The sequence below is a fragment of the Notechis scutatus genome, chromosome 5 (genome assembly GCF_049901735.1).
Source record: "Notechis scutatus isolate UNSWTSFEM ecotype Mainland chromosome 5, rNotScu1.2, whole genome shotgun sequence".
In the NCBI taxonomy this organism is placed as follows: Eukaryota; Metazoa; Chordata; class Lepidosauria; order Squamata; family Elapidae; genus Notechis; species Notechis scutatus.
In genome coordinates this window covers 82,124,756-82,148,387 of record NC_142013.1, presented here as the reverse complement: position 1 = coordinate 82,148,387, position 23,632 = coordinate 82,124,756, and the positions used below count along the sequence as shown (strand labels likewise).

Sequence of the window (23,632 nt, the reverse complement as noted above, 5' to 3'; positions counted from 1 at the left end):
GCTGTTTTGATGAAGGGTAAGTCATTTTCAAGGGGTAAAAATAGATGACTTAAGGAATTCAGTTTACTTCTAGAAACCCATCATTTGAAAAAATAAAAAATAAAATGCTTGCTTGGGACTATCCATTCTATGGGCTGCAAATCTGATGCTAATGGCTACATTTTGCTTTTAAGTACTTTGCGATTAAGTAGTACCTGAATATTGTATAAACAAAAGGACACAATAAATCCTCAGCACATTGGAACTTGCATAAAACTTTACATTCTCTCTGTACTTGAAGGAAAAAAATTCCTGTAAACAGCACCTTCATTGTGAAATTCTTGCAGTCTTAACTGTTGATCTGAAGGGTATTATAATTATTTAATTCTTTTAATCCAATTTTGACATGTCCTAAAATCATACATTTATTTCATTCCAGTGCTTGCAAGGGAAATTGTTTTGCAAGAACAGGAAGAGTGAAAAAGGTCTCACTTTGTTTCACTATCTGACAAGAGGAGTCAGCAACCCATTAGAAAATTTGGCTTCTCATATATCAGACATTCCAAGAAAGATAACAGCGTTGCCGTTTTTCTTCATATCATTAGAATTATCAAGAAACATTGTGACCTACCAGGCAATTGGAAGGCTTGTTTCACCTTTGAGCAATTGTGGAATTCAATTGCTGATCAGTAACCCAGAGTAATCTGATTGCAGAAAAGATACATCTACATGTTTAATACCAATTTAGTATTTTTATTGTAATAAAAGCTTAGTTTTCATCTACATTAACAGTCTGTAGACCTGCAAACAAAGGAAAAAAAGACAATGAAACCATAAGTTACTGAGAGCGTAATATACAAGTGATCCTCAATTTACAACAGTTCAGTTAGTGATTGTTCAAAGTTACGATACTGATATGAGCATTTTTCACACTTATGGCCTTTGTAGCAGCCCCAGGATCATGTGATCAAAATTCAGTTGCTTGGCAACTGATTCGTACTTATGACTGCTGCTGTTTCTCAAGTTCACATGATCACCTTTTGCAACCTTTTGATAAGCAAAATCAATGGGAAAGCTGGATTCACTTAACTATGGAACTAACTTATTAACTGCAGTGATTCACTTAACAAAAGTGGCAAGAAATATCATAAAATGGGGCAAAACTCAACAAATATCTCACTTAACAAAAAAAAATTAGGCTCAATTGTCATAAGTTAAAGACTACCTGTACTAATAGAATATATCATATGCAATATATATGTAATATTTTTCTGGAAAATGGTGCAATTACTTCTAAACATTGGTACGACTACATTTAAACAAATATAGGTCTCTCTTCTAATATAGAATACAAATTACCTTTGAAGGTGGTGACTGGCACATAGGTAACCAGTGTATACAATTTATTAGGTGAATCTTCATCCTCATTGCGCTTTCGGGATAAGCGTACTCGGATACGATAAGGAACATTCCTGTAAAATATTTGCAATGTTTAGAAACATGTTTTGTTTAATGCTAGTACTTTGCTGTCTGAAAGGTAGGCAAATTATGTATAATAGCAGATTACTTTTGGTTTTTTTTAACTAAAAAACCCCAGTGTAAAAATTTTGCTTTATTTCTAGCTTCTGTGCTTATTTAAACTAATGTTAATTACAGGCAGTCCTGCCTTAATTACAATTTAGATTGGCAACTCCATCACTAAGCATTGTTGCTAAGCAGAAAATCAGATAGTAATAATAGGGTTGCACCACTTCCTGTTTGGTCATTATGCGAGACATCACGACTGTGATTTTACTTCTGCATTCTCCATTAACTGTTAGTAGGAACCCTGATGTGAAGCATACAAACGGCACTCACATGACCTCAGATCGATCAATCAATCAGAACAGAACTGGAAGGGACCTTGGAGGTCGTCTAGTCCAAATCCTCTGCCCAAGCAGGAGACCCTATGCCATTTCAGACAAGTGACTATCCAGTGTCTTCTTAAAAACCTCCAGTGATGATGCGCCACAACTTCTGAAGGCAAGCTGTTCCACTGGTTAATTGTTCTCACTGTTAGAAAGTTTCTCCTTAATTCTAGGTTGCTTCTCTTCTTGATTAGTTTCTATCCATTGTTTCTTGCCTTGCCTTCTGCTGCTCTGGAAAATAAGTTTGCCTCCTCTTCTTTGTGATAGCCCCTTCTTTTCTCTAGATGGGCCATACCCGATTCCTGCAGCCATTCTTCACGTTTTTGTCTCCAGGCCTTTAATAATCTTAGCTACTCTTCTTTGCATTGTTTCCAAAGTCTCAACATCTTTTTTTAAATGTGGTGACTAAAACTGGATGCAGTATTCCAGATGTGGTCTTACTAAGGATTTATAAAGTGATACTAATATTTCACACGATTTTGATTTTATGCCTCTACTTATACAACCAAGGATTTTTTGACTGCTGCCACATACTGCTGGATCATGTTAAGGTGATTGTTCACTAGGACTCCAAGGTCCCTCTCAGTTACTGTTTTTGAGTCAGGTTTTGTCTAACCTATATTTATACCTTTGGTTTTTCCTGCCTAAGTATAAAATCTTGCTTTTCTCCACATTAAATTTCATGTTGTTGGATAGGGCTCATTGTTCAAATCTATCAAGATATTTTTGGATCCTGAGCTTATCTTCTAGGGTGTTGACTATTCCTGCCAGCTTAAGTGTCATCTGCTAATTTGATGAGTTCCCCTTCCTCATCTAAGCCATTTATAAAGATATTGAAGGGTATTGGGCCTAAAACAGAACCTTGTAGTACCCCATTGGTCCCTTCCCTCCATACAGATGTAGGACTACTCGTTGAGTACAGTTTGTCAACCAGTTACTCGATGATGCGAGTAAATGAAAGGATTGATCGCAAAGCTGGATCAATCCTAATTTCCAGCAGTCATTAAAAAAGACAGTAAGCAAGGACTACCTGTAAACTATTCTTCAAGAGAACGACCTGAATCACTTGGATTTAACTGCATCAGATTATAAGAACTGTAAAGTACAGGTAGTCCTCGAGTTATGACAATTGAGCCCAAAATTTGTGTTGCTGAGTGAATCGTTTTTTGAGTTTGCCCCATTTTACGACTTTTCTTGCCAGTTAAGTGAATCATTGCATTTGTTAAGTTTGTAACATGGTTGTTAAGTGAATCTGGATTCCCCATTGACTTTGCTTGTCAGATAGCAAAAGGTGATCAAGACTCCAGACCATTGCAACTGTCATAAATGTGAGTCAGTTTCCAAGCATCTGAATTTTGATCATGTGACCGTGGGGAGGCTGCAATGGTTGTAAGTGTGAAAAACAGTCATAAGTCACTTTTTTCAGTGTTGTTATAACTTTGAATAGTCACTAAATGAACAGTTGTAACTCAAGGACTGGCTGTACATTAAGAAGCACCAGACATTCTCAGTCCAACTTACTTCACAGGGTTGCGGGGGGAGGGGAATGAAAGATAAAAGTGTTATGTAAGGGAGAGCCTTGCATTTGTGTGAAAGGGATGACAAACCAACAAATAACTTCGTACATTTTCGGTTTTTTCCCTTCAATCATGTCTAATATTCAGAGACTCTCTGGATAAGTCTGTTTTCTTGGTAAGGTTTTTTTCAGAAGTGGTTGGCCATGGCTTTCTTGCTTACCAGTTCTAAAGAAATTTCACCAGCCAGTTTAGTAGTTGAATGTATTAAAATACTATATTAGCCTCTCATCATACCCAGTCTTACTTGTGCAAGCACTGAGTATTCCTTTGCACTGAGCAAAGAACAGGAGAGCACCTCGATCAAGGAAACAATCTGATGATACCTTATTCCTTTCGTCCAGACAGCCTTGTTCAAACGGGTATCAATGCGTACATCAGGAGTACCCATTTCCTTCATGGCAAATTTCCGAATCTCCTTAAGAGCACGAGGAGCCCGTTTCTTGAAGCCCCTAAGAGTACAAAAATAAATAAAGACTGTGCCATCAAGTCAAGAGATTCTGCTTGTATATTTAGACATCAGCTTTAAATAATAAAAAAGGTATGCACATTCAAAGGAATGTTTCGTACATACCTTTTCACAAGCTGTATGTGCGAGTGCTCACGTTCAATATTTTCCCTGCCTTCACACACACAAAGCAGAACCAGGCTTTGAAGCAATTATACATCCTGAGACAGAACTGCTTTAAAGCTGTGAGGAAGGGTGCTTCATTCATTCTAACACACCCAGATTATTTTAAAATGCTTGTACAGCCTGAATATAAAGGATATAAATCTTGAATAAAAAAACCTCTATTTAAAAAAATATTACTTTCACTATTACATAATGGTATGTTCAAATATTTATTACAAAGACCAGTGGATTAAAAATGAGTATCTAATTAAAAGTTCTAGAATAAAATAGTAAGAAATAACAAATGAAATCTATGCTGAAATAATAATTTGGCAGCCTATCAGCTGCACATAAACAAGAGCACAGACTTAGCTATAATGTAATATTAGTCATATTGTGAAGGCCTGTAGTTATCAGCCACTAAAACACAACAGGGATAATAGCATCAAAAGATTTAGTGCATTAATTGTATACAATGATCATAATGGATTGTTCACCAGGTTCCGGCAAATCTTTAATGCAGGTGCAGGAATCTAGTCACTTGCATTGTGACTATGATACTTTTGGTATGTTTTAGAAACTATCTGCAGAAGCAAAATTCAAGAACTTTAGTGTTCTAAACAGGTATTTTAGGGCAAAAAAAGGCAAATTCAGGAAGCTCTAGAGAGCTCTCAAACTACAACCTTGATAGCAGCACTTTGACAGCGGTGTCATAGTTTGATAAAAAAATATTATAGCTAGCTGGACAATATTTTCATTTCAGGCTTTTCTATAAACTAGACAGATTATGGCAACACTAAATACTACCTTTTCAGAGCTTTTACCTAAGCCAGTCCATAATACCCCAGAAATTTCATTGGCCTTGTGGGACTAAATGCTTCTAATATCTGTGCCATTCTACATTATTTTTTTTTTCAAATAAGTCTGATAACTACGTCTTATGAACCAACCTTAGCAATCACTGATCTATTTCTGAATTTTAAAAAAGTAAAGCTATTTTAAAAAGGAATGAACAAAACGTTGTAAGTTAAAACAGCCTGATCAAAATTCCAATAGAGAAAAAAAAAATCACTCACACGCCATGGATCCTTTTGTGAATATTTATAGTATATTCTCGAGTAACCACCTCATTGATGGCTGATCGGCCTTTCTTCTTTTCACCACCTTTCTTTGCAGGGGCCATCTATTTCATAATATGCAACAGAAATAGAATATTTTACACAGAATTTTGTGGAATAGCATATCAAAATGTATTATACAAAGTTTCACACAATGCATAGATATCCAATTAAAAACAGTTCTTTTAATTTCCATTGCTAAAAGTGAATCTAATTATTTAATAATTAATAATGCACACTATTCAACTAGTTCCAGAGGACAAATGGCTTGTGATAGCAGAATATGTAATAGGATTACTCTTGTTTTTGCAATCCTTTATTATCTACAAAATCTGGTGCCAAATTTTGGGACAGCCCAAAAGCAGTTTTGAGCAACATTCCTTTTGAAAAAGTGTAAAGGCAATGCTAGTTTTTTGTCCAATATACTTTCATATATACTAATTATACCATTTATTTTGTTAGAATGAAATATCTAACTACTATTTTGTTTGCATTGGAAGTACCATTGCCAAGGCACTTCCAGGTTGAAAGGATTAGCCAGTAAGATCACCATTGTCCAGGGGACGCTCAATGAAGTGGTACCTATATATTTATTTCCGTTTGCACACTTTCAAAATGCTAGGTGGGCAGAAGCTGGGACAAATTGATGGGAGCTCACCCAATATCTAACAATCTGAAAGACAGACATGGGACTAAAACATAGTGGCAAAATAAATTTAGAGGTTAACAATACGTGTCGCTGAGTCTCTGCTATAACATCACCTTCAGTCCCTTCAAATCTTGAGTTACTGGGTATTATTCTATCAATAACAGTGTTGCAACTAAAATACAACTGAGAATTGGTGTATCCTATGGACCCCAAATACTGCATAAGAAATCCTACCTCAGCAAAACTCTAGAATAGCATTCAGTGGTGCAATTCTTTACAACTACAGTACGTGGAGTTATCAGTAGGGAGGAGAGGAAGAAAACCTTTTAAAACTTAGAATTTACTTATGGTTGCTGTACAGCTTTAAGACTTGTGGACTTCAACTCCCAGAATTCCTCCTCCAGTCATGTTAGCTCATGAATTCTGGGAGTTGAAGTCCACAAGTCTTAAAACTTGCCAAGCACATCTTGGGCTCTTTACACAGCAGCTAAAGAAGAGCACAAATGGCTGATGCTTTGGACAAAAACCGTCCATCAAGGTAGTGATCCTATATCGCAACAAGTGACTCTACGTCTAAGGACAAGAATACACTAATTCACGATTCATATTCGGGCGATGAGTTAAAACTTTTGGAATACACTGTTTTATTGATTAGTAGTAAAGAGGAGAATCCTATTTTTAATAGGATTAAATAGGATTAATGCCAAAGGCATTATCAGGTGGACAAAAAGACGTTGTCACTTACAGGGATTTTTGACTTTCTATGTACCTTCCTGGAGACTTCTTTAGAATAATACACATATATTATAGATCAACATCTACTTCCCAGCCTGTTTTGTATTAAGTCATTATTGTGGCTTCTCATCCTCTCTATTTTCACACACTGAAACGAAAGGGCCCTGCGTGCAGGCCGGCATTGCGAGCGGAAAAAAAAAACATTTCGGGCATTTATGGGGAAATCTTTCAACGTCAGCGCGAAAATATACAGCCCTCCGTGAGCGACATCATTCCAACAGCCGGGCTGGCTCAGAGCCCCGGCCCTAAAAAGGCCCAGCGGTACGGATGGACTCGGATAACAACCAAAACCCACATTACGGCTACTCACCCTGCTTAGGACAAGCTCGGAAAGGAAGAGCCGCAGGAATCATGGGAGGAAATCAAGGAAACCGGAAGTATCATAGAGATCGAAAAAAGATCAACAGAAAAACTTCCGGGTTAGAAGTCGGATGTTGAGCGGGGCGGTTGTTGGTTGGGACGGGAGACGTGCTGTTTTATCCTTCCCCCCCGTTTAGTTAAGTGGGAAATTATAAATATTCATAAGAGGCAGTGAAAAGAAAAAAAGTATACATTAGTATTGGAGATACGGCAGCAACTGGGTTTTAGAAAGACAAGAGACTCGATTGGCTTTTAAATATTCTTAAAACAGAATAAAAGGTGTAAGAGAGTATTCTCCCATTGAAAAATCCTTGATTGAGGTTGGGTAAGAAAAAGAGGAACTAAGAGCGCCCAAGCCAATTGTATACCATGTAAAACTGCCTTTTTATTCTCTTACTTTCCCCATGGCTCATTCTCAATCATCAACTGTTTGTTCCGATTCCCCTTCTTGGGAATAAAAGAAATGGCTTAGCTTGGGATTTTCCAATCTTTTGCGGTGGCGATTGGAAAGAAAAAGCCTGCCTGAGAAGAAATCAAATTTTAAATAAGAGATAAACCAGTTTGGAAATCCCCAGGTTTTAGGGACTTAACTGCCACAGACCAGCCAGCATGACTAATGAAGTGCTGAGAAAAATGTTAATACTGTATTAATTCTGCAGGCCACCACGTGGTCTTTTGCCTGGTACCACTTGATGTCTCCAAGTTAATTGATAGCTTGTTAAGCAGGAATATAATCTCATTTCATTTTTTCTTGGGCACCCATAGGAAGAAGAACACCTACAAATAATCATTTGAATACAATGGCCATGCAACTCATTGATTTAATATCCTTTCTGTTTGGAATCACTATAGCTGTCAGTATTTCAGAATAATAGCAGCATGATTATTTCAGCATTCCTGACAGCGTAGTGTATATAAAAACATCTTTTATACCCAATACATATTCTGTCTATCAAAAAAAACTAATTCTTTCTTTATGCTTACTTTATTGTGTATTTACAGTAGATGGAAAAACTTTTACATTCCAATACTCAGAATTTCAAGAACCATATTCCAATGTTGACAGGGAAGTAAAGCAGATAGAATCCATAAAATAAAACCAACATCCTAAATAGCAGTATCCATTACAGATACCTCCCCTGTATACTTTTTTAGAAGTAAACAAATCAGTACTTCCACATGCCTTTTCCCTGCATAGCACCTTGAAATAGGCACGGTTATTCTGTAATTGTCCAGAGCTGCTGTACTAGTGAGGTGGGTGGCATATACATTTAATAAATAAAAGTTTTTCAGTTTCTTCTTTGCAAACCTACTCAGAAGTGATTTTCACAAGTTTTATGTGGCTTTTTTCCAGATAAGCATGTATAAGCCTGCTTCTCCCCCCCCCCCTTAAGTGCATCTTAAGGATCAGAGATGTGATGCTTGCCATCCTGTAGCCCCACATAACTTCCTGTATAGTTACACTCTGCATCAGCTGAATCTTCCTGGTGGTCTTTAAGGGTAGCCCCATATAGAATGTGACACAGCAGAGTTCTCAACCCCCTTTAAATACCTTTTGTTGTCATGGACCATGGCTATGGACCCTCAAGATTTATATCATGATTTAAATCAGTGGTTCCCAAACTTTTTAAGTCCACCGCCCCCTTGGTGCTACAAACTCATCCTCGGTGCCCCCCACCCAGGAGTGGGATTAAAATTTCTGTGGGCGTGGCCTAATTTGAGAGTGTGTCTTGCTGGTCACGTGACTGGGTGGGCGTGGCTTGCTGGTCATGTGACTAAGTGGCCGTGGCTTGCTGGTCATGTGACTGGGTGGGCGTGGCCAGGTGACTGGCAAACCAAATACAAGTGGTCCTCACTTAATGGCCGGTTGTTTAGCAAGTGTTCTAATTTATGACTGGCCTCCCCAGAGCTACTTGACCTGTTTTTGGAGTTTTGACAGCTTTAGATCAGGGGTCTAAATCGCACCCCTGCCTTTGTGTGTGTGTGAGAGGGAGAGAGAGAGGTTGGATCAGATCTCTCTCTCTCTCCCACCAACGCCAGAAAGCCACTATCAGTCAAAATTCATATTAGTGGTCTCCGGGATTTAAAATTATAAGTTTGGTGGTCCCTGATGTCCAAAGGTTTGGCGACCCCTGATCTAAAGGGGTGAGCCTCAGAGAGGAAAAGAGAGAAAAGAAAGAAAAAGGGACAAAGAAGAGGGGATGGATGGAAGGGACAGAAAGAAATAAAGAAGGGAGGGAGGAGAAAGATAATGAGATATCTATTCTAGTCCAATCACCTGCTCCAGCAGGGTTAGAAGGGAGTGTGTGTGTGTGTGTTCTCCTTGTAATTTACCAATACATTTTGGTTCTGCCTTCTTCAGAATTGGCACTGTAATGCATTGGGGAAAAGTAATTTTTAGGGTGGAGATCTGGTCCAATGGATCCTGTTTAGAGTCTCAACAAAATGTGAGCTTCCTGATAGTCTTGACCATGTTTCGTCCACAAAACCTTTAAAAGAAGCCAAAGAGGTTTCAATGTGCTGGCAAAGATGTTTCAGTGTGGAAAAGGGCCTCAGTCTAAACTAGGCCTCATTCAATCTGATGCATCAGGTCTCTATCTCTTTCTCTTTCCCTCCCTCCCTCCCAGACTGGCTTTGCTCTACTTTCCCGATGTGCCTGCGGGGCCGGCACTTCGAACATGGATGGATGGATGGATGGATGGACAGACAGACAGAATGCGACAGCGGCAGCACTTTGGGAAAGTGGTGGTGGCGGCTTTTCCCAATGTGCTGCCGCATTCGAGACACCAGTTCCGATGCAGTACAACAGTCAATGGGGTGAGCCTGCAGGGCCGGCACCTCGAATGCCCCCCTTCCGCCTCTTAGCGTCCCCAAGGGGGCCGGAAGAGAGGCGCTAAGAGGCAGCAGGGGGGCGTTCACCCATTGATTAGCACCGCTCCGGAGCCGGCGCCTCCAATGCGGAAGCGGTGGCACATTGTGCCGCCGCAGCCGTGTTCGACGTGCCACCCCCTGCTGCCTCTTAGCATCCCCCTGCTGGCCCCCTTGGGGATGCTAAGAGGCAGCAGGGGGGCGTTCGAGGCACTGGCCCTGCAGGTTCACCCATTGATTATAGCACCACACTGGAGCCGGCGCCTCAATAGGTGAACCTGCAGGGCCAACCAGCACCTCGAATGCCCCCCTACCGCCTCTTAGCACCCCTTTGCCAGCCCCCTTGGGGACGCTAAGAGGTGGCAGGGGGTGGTGCATCAAATGCGGCTGCGGTGGCACATAACGTGCCACCATTTCCGCATTGGAGGCACCGGCTCCAAAGCGTTACTACAGTCAATGAGTGAACCTGCAGAGCCAGCACCTCGAACGCCCCCCTGCTGCCTCTTAGCATCCCCAAGGGGACCAGCAGAGGAGCGCTAAGAGGCGGCAGGAGGGCGGCATGTCGAATGCGGCCATGGCGGCATGTAACATGCCACCGCTTCCGCATTGGAGGTGCCGGCTCTGGAGCGGTGCTACAGTCAAATGAGTGAACCTGCAGGGTTGGCGCCTCGAATGCCCCCTGCCGCCTCTTAGCACCCACCTGCTGGCCCCCTTGCCTCTTAGCATCCCCCTAAGGCATCCCACTGCCCCCCAGAGGACACTTTGGGAATCACTAATTTAAATCATAACATTTTTTCAAGCCTTTGTGGCCATTATGACATTGTGCCCCATCCAGGGGTCTGCAGATTGAGAACCACTGTGTTACCGTAATCTACTCTGATTTGTTACATAGGAAGAAGATAAATCCAGTTGATAAAGTGGGTGTCAAGTGAACATGAAGAGAAGTAGTTAGTTCAGGCAGGGGAAAAAACAGTTTCAAAATAATTTTATTGATTACAGATTATTGGACCTAAGATTCTTTTTCAAATAATTTTATTAAGAATTATACATGAAGAGAATAAAAGTCAATACAAACTACAAAAATACAAACAGAAAAATATAAAAGGAAAGGTGGGTGTAATTAAAAAAAGGAGAAAGGGAAAGAAAAAGAAAAAAGAAATAACTTTCCCCTTCAGCAGGTAAAAATAATTTTAATAACTTAACACTACTTCTAAATAAAACAGAATCTCTCTTCTCCCCATGTCTCATCTCTTAGATAAGGAAAATAAGATCCAAATAGTACATAACTCCATCTTTGTCAGCAAATGTCCAATCAGGGCAACCAAATATAATTTATTTTCTTCTTTTAACCATGGTTGAAAAAGTCTACCATGTACATCTTTTCTAATTTTTAGAATTATTCTTTAAACCTTTTTTTAAAAAGTCTCAGAGGTAGTGTGCTGCTCATCTGTGTTTCAAAGCAAAAATCCTTCAAAATTTTAACAGATTTATATCAATAAATAAAATTATCCTTTGTCACTTAAAAAAATTCCTTCCAAATCTTAGCAAACCTCTTTTGTTTATTCAGATTAAAAAAACATCCAGATCAGATTCCTGGTTTAATACCTGCTCATCTTTAAAGAATGAGTCATCTATCTGATCCACTTGTATTACATTTAAATCCTCTTCAAATAAATTTCACAACTTCATTTGGTTTTACAACTTCAGTAGAATAAGCTCTGACAATTTTTTAATCATGTGATTCATTCTATTAAAAAATGGCCTAATGATTTTTGTTCTTTATCCTCTGGTTCTAGTGTCCAGCCTTCAAGTTCTCCTTATCATTTAAAAAAATTAAAGCAATCCATTTTTCATTGAGAAAATCTATTCTAAATAATTCAAAATTATAATTACAAATCCTTCTACCCCTTAATCTACCAACTTTCAATATCCACCTAGTAAATTCCTTTTTCCTCCAAATATAATCAAAAATCAAATTCACACCATGGTTTTTTAAGGAGGTGGAAACTCACAATGAATATAATAAAACTTTGCTGAACAGTCTTTATATGCAAAAAAAAATAAAAAATCAAAAGCATGATTAAGATATAAGGCTTGGGTTAACTTAATATCCATAAAGGCTGTTTTGTGAGTATGAGCTTAATATAGTCCCAATTGTAAGCCATACCAGGTATAGATGTTTAAAAGCAGCAATTTCCACAGTCTGCTCATGAGAAGCTGCTGCCCAGAGCCACATGGATAATCTCAATTACATCTTCTTTGTTCTGGAGAGGTTATTGCTCATGTGACTGGGGAATGCTGCAACTAGCATAAGTGCAAGCCAAGTGCTCAGATCACAATCACAGGAAGACTAGTTATAAGTATCACTCATTCAGTGCCACTGCAACTTTGAATGGTTGCTGAACAAGTTGTTGTTAACTAAGGACAACCTGTGTTATCCTATCGGCCTTTAAATATCAGACATTTAAATGGCATTGAATAGGTATAACTGGGTTATCTGTAGACAGCAGAAGTGTAGGATAATTCTCTTGTATGGGGGGAAGCTAAAGAGGAATAGTTCCTAGATGCCTTAGTAAGTTACTATTTGGTAAATGAGCACCTGCATTCACTACATACTGTATATGTTGTACTACACACTGAATAGTTAACTTATTCACCTTGCTGAATACAATACTGTGAATGCTGCTTTCAAGGGACAGGATTGAGAAAAGAGAGTCAGAAGGGATGAAAGCCGTAGGCAATGGCCAAGTTACAACAAATCACAGGCTACTTTGGCAGTCTTATGTCTCTGATCAGAGCATATGTCTTACCAAGAGCATACTGTAGACAGGTGTATTAAACCTATAACTGTGAAGTTGTCTTGCTATATCTAAATTCTCACCCATAAAAAAAGTTTAAAAACAAGGATTCTAAAAAACATTCATCTTAGATAAAGTGATAAATTGGAATATAAAGTAGCTTCATTAAAATTAAAATAGAAATGTTATTATTTCTGGTAACTTTTAATAGACTTTTGCTGATTAGAAATGAATGATGGGCTTTTATAATTTGATTATTGCTAAGGGATGAGATATGGAAAGGATACTTTTTTTACTGAAGTTAAGTTACTGAAGTTATTTATACTATCTGGAGGAAGGGGGGTCATCTTTCGTATATCTTTGTTTTTTCTTCCTTTTTAATTTTCTTTTTTCTATCTCTTTTTATTTCTCTTCTTTAATTTTAATATTTTTCTCAGTTTGTATTAGTCTTTGTATTTGCAAACTCTAATAAAAATTATTACAAAAAAACTAAGAGCAGTTCATCTTCCATACATATAATAATCTCCACATATTCTCATATACTTTTATTTTATATAGAAATTGATTGGGGTTTTGGTTTTTTTAACAACAACATTTTTTACACTACTTATTCTATAATGACATAAAATATCTCTTAGAAACATTAATGTAAAGCATACAAAGTGCAACGCTTTAAGGAAAATTCCACTTTAAATATAATCATGAACTAGATATGTTGCAGCATTTTTCCACTTAACGGGCTGTGACACAGTGCATAATCTTCAGATGTTTATTCTGTGACTAGCGAAGAAACACTTCCATTATGAGAAAAAAATATAAAGAGTTTGGACAGTGTGATTTTATGTTGGAATAAATAGCTGCATGATTGTGCTTAGGTTAACTGTTTATACTATACTAAATGAAAAGGAAGCTGTCAATTGTAATTTCTTGACAGTAGAAACATTGGGTGGGGTGACAATAACTTAATACTTGCAATTTATGAGTCCAAAGGGTACAGACTAAAGATGTGTTGATTGTTCTAAAGAAATGACAGCATGATCTACGGTATCTCACTGCTTATTTGGCTGCTGAAACAGGAATTTTCCTAATTCAAAGTGCCAAGTAATGCTCATTGTGCAGTTGTGCAAAACAATAAACAATTAGCCATAATAAAAAATAAAATCTGAATATATTTTTCTAACCAATGGTTTTCATTTTAAATTAAACAATGAAAGCCAAGTGTTTCTCCCACTTCTTGATTTTTGTAGAGAGGTCAGAACACTTTCTGATTAAACTATTCAACTGAGTTTTCAAGGAAAAAATGTACCAGTTAGCACACCAGGTACTGGTACATATAAGTATTAGTGGTCATTATTGCTGTGCATTTTAGACTCCATCTATCAAGGTTTTCAGAATATGTGTAGCAACAGTATGAAAAACCTTAAATTAGGTACATCTTTCCTAGGAAAAGAGACAGTTCCATTCAGATGTTGCAAACAAGTGTTACATTCATGCTCCCACATAACTGTGAAACACTCTTTGTAAATGGAATCCAAAACATCACAGTCTTATTATTTCATAGCATAACCACAAAATAGTGCAAATACCTGCAAAATGTTCCCTTTCCATTTTATTGCACTATTTCACCAAGGTCCTAGTATTCTTTATAACACAAACATTCCCCTCCCACTAATAAAGTTAAGTGTGCATTGACAGAGAAGACAGAATCTACTGCCGATGTTGCACATTTAAATTTTCAGATAAACTCATGGTACGTCTGGCAGCAGGTTGGTGCTTCATTGGCATGTGGTGGTACTCGATACCTCCTTCTTGTAGAGAGTAGGGAGTCGCAGGCAGAGAATCTGCTTGTTCCCTGTGCAAAGAGTTTGCTGGCTGTACCTACATGTAAGAAAAAAAATGTAATGCAGTTAAAATGGTTCAATAAGTCAAAAATAATGAATTCAGTTTTTATTGCAAAATATGTGATTTTTACCTATTAGACTATACTAATCATGGTCCAGATTTGATATGATTATAGACCAAAGGCTTAATTAAACTAGAATTCTTTGATTTAATCAACGGCTTCGACAGTAAACAGGGAATATGACTTTTGTTAACCAATGTCATCAAGGAATCTCTCTTAAATTCTATTTTGTATCAGACGTAGTTTTCTACTATATTTTGTAACAGCTCTAATCTTTTTACGACAATCTTGTTTGGCATCAATATTTCAGTTTAATTGCCTTTTCAAGTGCATACACATTTGGAAAATCAGTCCAACTGAGTTCTCGGGCCTTATTACCTATATCTCATATTAAACACTTCAAACTTGTTATAAAAACTAAATGGGTTTTATGCCCAGTGATTGATAGTATCTATTAATAAACTTTATTATTGATAAAGTGGGTTCATATCATCTTCTACTTTAAGTTCACCATGAAAAAAATGACTTATTTTAAGTACCAGCTTACTGGCTATAATATCAAAAACAAAGTCAAGTCATCATTCTGGGAGTTCCCACGTAGCAAAAGGAAAAAACAAAAGGAACAAGGAAGTTATTATGATGCATAAAACAAAAGGAAGTGCACTTGACAAAGACAATGTGCTAAAGTCAAATTTAGAAATAATGACCTCATGTACACGTCCCATTTTCCTGCACAATAATCACATTAAAACAGTTTGTTCCAGATAACAAACTAAGGGAGGTGGGTGGTTAAAAAAATATGAAAAATAAACAAACATATTGATGCTTGCATGATGTACATAAAACATGACCAAATTTTTCTATAGCTACACATACAGTATTGAAACTAATTTACAGTTAGCTTCCTCCTACGTTTAGAAACATTTGAACCAGTGGTGGTATTCAACTAAAGTTGCCACCGGTTCGGTGGGCGTGGCTTGGTGGCCGCGCTTTGCACGCATGCACACTTTGCGTGCACGCGCACGCCTCCTGCAAGCCTGTGGTCACTGCAGCAGCTGCCGTGCGGTGCTATTTTGTGCTGCGCAAAGCAGCTGCACTTTGAATTCTGGCCATAAAAGTGAGTATGGGAGCCTGGGCGGGCAGGTGGGCCAAACACAGAACAGTGAAGAGAACCGGTTCAGTCTCCACTGCTCATCGCCACTACCGGCTCTCCAGAACCAGGCAGCACCAGTCGAATACTACCACTAATTTGAACTATGTCTAACAGAGAATGCTTTTCTTTTTGCTCTCATGCTAAAATGTTGAACTATTAGTAGAATACTGTAAGTAAATGTACTTCAAAATGAAACTATTTTAAATCAATTGAAATCTTTAAATATAAAGGAGACAGAGTTTAAAGAGTAAGAATTCAGAAAATAAAATACATATTAACATAAAAGAAAAACTTTAATTAGAATAAGTTGCTTAAGAGGTTTTTTTTAATCCTCTCATCAATCAATAAGAATGGAAAACAACTACTATACCTCCTATAAACATAACAAAAAGCTATATGCATAGAAATATAGAATAAGGGAGTTCATGAATTACATTCTTAATAGTTTTGCTCAAAATGCCTTTGCAGATGTCCTTTGGATTATGTAACATTTTTGTAGACATAGTAGTGCTGTTTTAGAAAAATAAATAAATCCAAAGGATCCTTCTTGTATGATAGATTACAAAATTAGATAGCTTTAATAGAAAGATGGTATTAGAGAATATAAATAGTAAGCGTATGGATTATTCTTGACAAACTTAGATTTTTGCTCTCTGTTCATTTTTGTTTGATAAGAAAACCTTGCTTGAGTTCCTTTATCATTTAAGCTGTATATAGATGCGGAATTATCTGAACCATTGGTTAACATTTTGGTGAAACAATACTTAAATTTTAGAAAGTGTTAATATTATTCAAAGTTACTGCAATATATAGAGGATTTTGGCTGGCAGTCATTACGAATATCATAGTACAGGCATTGGCTAGGAATTTTTCTACATGTCTCTTATTTCATCTGAAGATAAGAAATATTTTGATTACAATAGAATAAGCACCTGTAGTAGTATGTTGAACAAAGAAAGGGTATTTCTGAATGCAAACATCACAATATAGCAATTGGAATACATTATAGATGGACATAGGTTAAAGCAGTGGTTCCCAAAGTGGGTGGTACCGCTCCCTGGGGGGCGGTGGGATGCCTCAGGGGGGCGCTAAGAGGCAAGGGGGAGTGCTGGAGTCCAGCCGCACCGAAAAAAACATGCGGCGGCTGCAGGTTTTTTGCAGGCACAGGAGATCAGCGCAGTGCAGCTGCAGGCAGGATTCACCCTTCCCATCCCAGAAGTCTTGCCTACACTGAACCGTGACAGGTCCCCACATGGGCCGGGTCAAGCCAGCTGCAAGGAAGGTCTTCCCAAGAAAGCGAGGTAAAAGCGCATGCGCCGCCTTGTAGTTGTGTCGCAGGAATTACGTAGGGCGGGCCTTTCGGCATGTTGAGCGTTCTTGGTGGAGTTGAGTGTCGGGAGGTTTTGCTTGGTGGACCAAGGCTAGAAGTTTGTGCAAAGCGATGTTGGGGATTACAGGAGGTGGGACGGGCTCTACTCGGAAGCGGCTGCTGAAGGGGAGCGCTAAGAGGTGGCAGGGGGGAGTTCGAGGCACCGGCACTGCAGGCTCATCCCATTTACTGTTGCACCAGAGCGGGGCAAGGGGCTCAATGGCGTCGAATGCGGCGGCGGCAACACATTGGGAAAGTCACTTTGGCTTTGCTCTACTTTCCCAAAGTGCCGCCGCTGTCACATTCTGTCTGTCTGTCCATTCATCCAAAAGGTCTGCCTGCCTGCCTGCCTGCCTACTTACCTACCTACCTGCCTGCCTTTCTGTCTACCTACCTACCTACCTACCAATATAGATCTATCTACCTACGTACCTACGTACCTACATATCTATCCATCCATTCATCCAAAAGGTCTCTGTCTGTCTGTCTTCCTGCCTGCCTACCTACCTACCTATCTACCAATGTATCTACCTACCTACTTATCTACCAATATATCTATCTACTTACCTACCTGCCTACCTATCTATCCATACATCCATCCAAAAGGTCTGCCTGCCTGCCTACCTACCTACCAATATATCTATCTACCTACCTACCTATCTGTCTCTCTCTCTCTATCCATCCATCAGCCCTGCAGGCAGAGAGAGAGAGAGAGAGAAACCTGATACATCAGACTGAAATGAGGCCTAGTTTAGATTGAGGCCCTTTTCCACATTGAAACATCTTTGGCTTCTATTAAAGGTTTCATGGATGAAACATGGTCAAGACTATCAGGAAGCTCTCACACTTTGTTGAGGCTTTAAACAGGATCCATTGAACCAGATCTCCACCCTAAAAAATTACTTTTCCCCAATGTATTACAGTGCCAATTCTGAAGAAGGCAAAACCAAAATGTACTGGTAAATTACAAGAACACACACACACTCCCTTCTAACCCTGCTGGAGCAGGTGATTGGACTAGAATAGATATCTCATTATCTTTCTCCTCCCTCCTTCTTTCTTTCTTTCTTTCTTTCTTTCTTTCTTTCTTTCTTTCTTTCTTTCTTTCTTTCTTTCTTTCTTTCTTTCTTTCTTTCTTTCTTTCTGTCCCTTCCTTCCATCCCCCCTTTCTTTGTCTGTCTCTTTATCGTTCTTCCCCTTTTCTCTTTCTTTTCTTCCTTCTCTCTTTCTCTCTCTCTTTCTTTTCTCTCTCTCTCTTTCCCTCTCTCAGGCTTACCCCATTGACTTGGTGCACCGCTTCACTCGGATTTGCTTGGACAGGTCCCTCCGATGCAGCGGGCTCAGTGGGATGGACCTGCGGGGCCAGCACCTAGAACATGGCAGTGGCGGCGTGTTTGAAAAGTAGAGCAAAGCCAGAGGTCAGTAATTTTTGCTGCAAAGAATCACAAAAGCTTCTAGGCTGTGCACACATGTCAATACAGTTCAGCAACATAAAAATAAAGAAATACAAATAAAACAAATCAACAAGAATCAGCAAAGCATCTCTGATTAGATTCTATTCACTACTAGAATCTGATCAGAGATGCTTTGCCAATTGTAGTGTAATGACCTGCTGCAGCAGGGTTAGAAGGGAGTGTGTGTGTGTGTGCGCATAGCTGTCAAAACTCCAAAAACAGGTCAAGTAGCTCTGGGGAGGCCAGTCATAAATTAGAACACTTGCTAAACAACCAGCCATTAAGTGAGGACCACTTGTATTTAGTTTGCCAATTATCTGGCCACGCCCACTGAGTCACATAACCACCAAACCACACCTACCAGGTCATGTTACCAGCAAGCCATGCCCAGCCAGCAAGCCACGTCAGCCAGTCACGTGACCAGCAAGCCACGCCCACCCAGTCACATGACCAGCAAGCCACGCCCTCAAATTAGGTCACGCCCACAGAAATTTGAATCCCACCCCTGGGTGGGGGGCACCGAGGATCAGTTTGTAGCACCAACTGAAAAAAGTTAGGGAACCACTGGGTTAAAGATTAATATAAAAGACTAATTTAAATGAGATTGTGTTGATGCAATAAAAAAACTCCAATTGTATCATACTAAAAAAAGATATACAGTAGGTCAAGAAAGGTCCTAAATGCAGTCAGGCATAATATCAAATCAAACAACAATGAATATAAATAAAACTTTGGGTTCAATATGGTATAAAATAGATATATAATATAACTCAAGAATTGGTATATGCAATAAGTCTGCTATAGGAATTATTTGTAAAAGATAGGATGCTTTTCCTGCATAGACAAGTAGTTCTACTTACATCACAATTGAGCCCAAAATTTATATTGCTAAGTGAAACATTTATGAAGTGATTTTTGCCCCATTTTATAAGCTTTCTTCCCACAGTTGTTAAGAGCAGTTAAGTTAGTAATACGATTAAGTGAATGTTAATGGCTTGCCCATTGACTTTGCTTGTCAGAAGGTCACAAAAGGGGTTCACATGACCCTGGCACATGGCAACTGTCATACATGAGTCAAGTTGCCACATGAATTTTGATCATGTGACCATGGGAATGCTGCAATGGTCATAAGTGTGAAAAAGAATCATAAATCCCTTTTTTCGGTGCTGTTGTAACTTTGAGCAGTCACTAAATGAACTATTGTAAGTTGAGGACTTCCTATACAGTAGCAACATGCCCCCAAAATATCTGTGTACTGGCAGATGTTGTCAGAAACTAATCTGATGTCAGTAATTAAGTCAGTAACTAATCAGTAACTAGAGCTTTGGTGGCACAGTGGTTAGAATGCAGTATTGCAAGCTAATTCTGCTGACTGCTGATTATATCTCACCAGGCTCAAGGTTGATTCAGCCTCCCATCCTTTTGAGGTTGGTAAGATGAGAACCCAGATTGTTAGGGGCAATATGCTGACTCTGTAAACTGCTTAGAGAAGGCTGTAAAGCACGGTGAAGCAGTATATAAGCCGAAACGCTATTGCTAATGGCCAAGCTCAATTTTAGCAACTCAAAAAGAAATCAATCCCCTTCACTGCTTATACAGCAGTGAAGAACAATGAAGAAACATTATTACTTTTTCTTAAAAGAGCTTTCTGTTGCCCCTGCAGCTAAAAGGACATTCAAATCAGATTTACATTAAAGTATATTTGTTCCAACCCACCTGAAGGTAGCATTGCTGTGGAAGATGTTGATGCATAGATTGCAAACATGAGGGTTGAGATGGTGATACTCCAGAGAATCCTGGGTGCAATCCTGATTGTCTCATAAGCACCACTGGTGTACCGTTGCTGGAAGTTTGTGCTTCCAAACCTTGGCAAGATTGTATTTTTTGAAAATACCTATGAAAAGAAACAGTCTTGTGATTTTTCAGTAAAAACTCTGCACGGCAAAAATCTAAATTTTATTGATTATCTGTCAGGAGCAACAGATAAAAATATGAAGCATTAAACAACTAACCCTATCCGTTTCTACCCTTTATGAAGAATCTGCGTATCTAAAATCCTTTCGGCAGGTCTCCCAGCATGACAGAAGCTAAGCAGGAATGATGGCAATGTTGTAAACTCAGAAACTGATTTAACATTATGATACTTTTGTTTTGGTGCTAATAAGATGACAACTGGTTCTTCCATTCAGAGGTAGAAGAGTTGGAAACTGGAATAGTATTTAAGTTAGAAATTGAGGATTTGGGCAATACAAAGAAAATTAAGGAAAAACATCTTCAAAAGACTAAAGAAGAGTTGTTGTGGATGTTATCAGTAGGAGAGAGCTATTTTCTCCAGAAGGTTACCGTAGATATTACTATATCCTGGATAATTCATCCTATGAAGCACATGTTTTCTACATAAACCTCTAGTTGTGACAAGGTCATATGCTGTTCAGGTATTGTTACAGACATAACTGCTATATGCAAGCTGTACAAAGGTTTCAGTTCCTAACTGGAACTGCAGGTCTGTTGGTGACTGAAATTGATAAGCCTGTTGCTAAGCAATATTTGCACTGGATGACTCTGTAGCAGTTTTACTTGAAGCTTTCCTGGGCCATGTGCCTCATCATTATGAATCTAATCTTTAATGATCTTGATTTTGTTCTGTTAGAATTTACATCTTGCCTGGATATATTATTCTGCCCAAACATAAACCTCAACTTAAATTTTTTTTTGCTAAAGCATGACTTCATCTCAGCCCTGCCTTCCCAGATCCATTCATCATGTGACAAAGACCATGAGGTGGACCATAACTGTAGAAACCAGGAGACTGTGAATTTTGGTCCTCCCTTAGGCATGAAATCCTATGGGCCAGGCACTCTTTCTCAATCCTAGGAAGAAGAGGGTAATGACAAACCACTTCTGGAAATGTTGACAAGAAAATTGCAGAGATTTGTCCAGGTACTTGCCACAAGTCAATACTGAGTAAAAGACATCAAAAAAATTACTACTTGTATAGTTCTATTATGGCAGCATATATATTTTTATATATCACAAATTAAGGCCATATCTAAGAACAATAACTGAGCCAATTTACACACACAAAAAGATACTACTACATGATTCAAATAGGACAAAAATAAGTCTACCTGGACAGTTGGTTTTTAAAAGTTTAAAATGGGAAGTGGGGTAAGGAGGATGTGAACTACACAAATAGCTATCTTATTATTTATGGGAGTTAGTCCAGTGAGCAAGCACTGTTATCAAGACAAGAAAAATATTTTTTAAGCATAAGGAAAAACCTGTCAACATTTTGCAGAAGCGCAGAAAAACAAAATCCTAACTCCAAAATTGCAGACCCATTAAAATCTTCCCTTTGGATTCTGAGGTCTGGTGTCTTTTTAGCAACAGCGGACACACATACACAGAACCATGGATAACAAGAACCACTTGTATGTTTAATGTATAGCAGGTACTGCATAAGGACTAAAACTGTTTTTCCATAACTACTGATTGCTTTGTCTATGTGGCATCACTAAATTAGATGTAGATTCATGATTTAATGGTGAATGCTGTTTCTCTCATACATTTTGAAACTTCCCCATCAACAGTTTCAGGAGACATACTTTTCGCTGTGTCCAGCTGCATCAACATCTGTCACCCTTGCATGACAGGATCCAGGCACCATTGGCTGAACAGGTTGACTAAGTAGCAGTCTAGACAACCAGAAATTAAAGAACATATTTAATGCCAGAACAAATAAATTGAACAGAGGGAGGGAGGGAGGAAGGAAGGAAAAAAGGAAAAAAGGAAAAAAGGAATGAATGAATCTTGGATTTGCATGTTAGAAAGTCAGAAGGTTAATATCTGAACATTATGCAGTCATGTGAAACAGAGCATTGTGAATAATTCTATTACAGAAAGTGCTCAACTTACAGCCATAATGGAGTTCAAAATTGTGTGATTAATTTATGACCTTTTTTGCAGTAGTCATTAGGCAAACCCATTTTTTGCAATGCATGTTTTTTTGTCAGAAACTGAAAGTAAACTCTGGATACCAGCAAAAAAAATGCCAAAAATCATGGTCACACAACTGTGGGATACTGCAGGCAGCCATAAATACAAGCCGATTACCAAGCAACCAAAATGCAACCACATGATTGCAGGCAGGATGCAACTGTCAGAACTTTGAAATTGGGTTATAAGTAATTCTAGATAGGTCTGTCATAACTTTGGACAATCCCTAAGCAGCCAGTTGTTAAGTGAGGACTATCTGTACAGTGCTCTGCAACTCACATGAAGCAGCTCTCTTAGATCAATAAAGCTGTGACTTTTGCAAGGGTTGAAAGTTGCTTAGAAAGCTAATGCTAGCACTTTCTCTAGGTATGCATGTATATATGTCTATATGCACATTTGTTTTGCTGTTGTGCATTGTGAAGCAACTTGTATTGCGCACTGTGAAGCAACTAAAATACAATTCACATATTTTTGGCAGATATTTTTTCTGTTTCTATATCATACAGTTATTTTTTTAAAAAAATGCATGTCTATGTACATCTGAATTATTTATTAGAGAGCACTCTAAAATGAGTTTAAAGGAATATAAAATAAGATTTTTTGCATATAAAAATTAGATGAATTGCTAATGTCAACTTATAGATCAAAAATAAAAAATGTATTAATGAATTTCTTTGTATATGTTTCAATATATATAATTTCCTGATATAACTTTGGTATATGTCACCAGAAAAACTATATAGAATATATAACATTTTCTTAAACTTATGTTGGAAAGGTAATCAAAAAGGAAATACATTTTACATGCTTGGTAGACATGTAGAAAGCCAGAAAATTTTGGACTCAATTACATATAATAATTCAGGAGATTTTTAAAATTCACATCTTTTGCATTTTTGTCTTTGCTCTTTTCTTCTTTCTTCTTTTTTCCTTCTAAATATTAGTTCTTTTTAGTTTTTATTTTTTTAAAAATCTTCCTGCTGAAAGAATATAACTTCCTACATATTTATGATTTTTACCTGTAGCATCACTTTTATAAAAATGAATACCTTTTCTGTGTTCTGCATAGCATTGCTTACCATGAAACGAAATAGCA

The 23,632-nt window shown here is 38.2% G+C and overlaps 2 protein-coding genes across 3 annotated transcripts in view; both read right to left on the bottom strand.

Annotated features, from left to right (window-relative positions):
• Nucleotides 1-711: 711 nt before the first annotated feature.
• RPL31 (ribosomal protein L31) lies at nt 712-7,032 on the bottom strand. 2 transcript variants are annotated; one of them, XM_026666789.2, is made up of 5 exons: nt 6,946-7,032; nt 5,150-5,256; nt 3,787-3,912; nt 1,339-1,451; nt 712-780 (listed from the first exon to the last, which is right to left on the bottom strand). In XM_026666789.2, exons 2-5 carry the CDS (start codon nt 5,254-5,256, stop codon nt 749-751), a joined length of 378 nt encoding a protein of 125 aa, XP_026522574.1. In that variant the 5' UTR covers nt 6,946-7,032; the 3' UTR covers nt 712-748. The 2 variants fall into 2 exon arrangements, with proteins under 2 accessions (XP_026522574.1, XP_087823299.1); XM_087967173.1 differs by having other exon boundaries at nt 6,586-6,969.
• Nucleotides 7,033-13,098: 6,066 nt separating this feature from the next.
• Nucleotides 13,099-23,632, bottom strand: part of NPAS2 (neuronal PAS domain protein 2) — a 69,457-nt gene continuing 58,923 nt past the window's right edge. The window contains exons 17-19 of the mRNA XM_026666788.2: nt 22,146-22,235; nt 20,257-20,434; nt 13,099-14,539 (exon numbers count right to left, since the gene is read on the bottom strand). Coding sequence (XP_026522573.1) covers nt 14,369-14,539; nt 20,257-20,434; nt 22,146-22,235 — 439 coding nt within the window. The 3' untranslated portion in view covers nt 13,099-14,368. The remainder of the gene's footprint in view (nt 14,540-20,256; nt 20,435-22,145; nt 22,236-23,632) is intronic.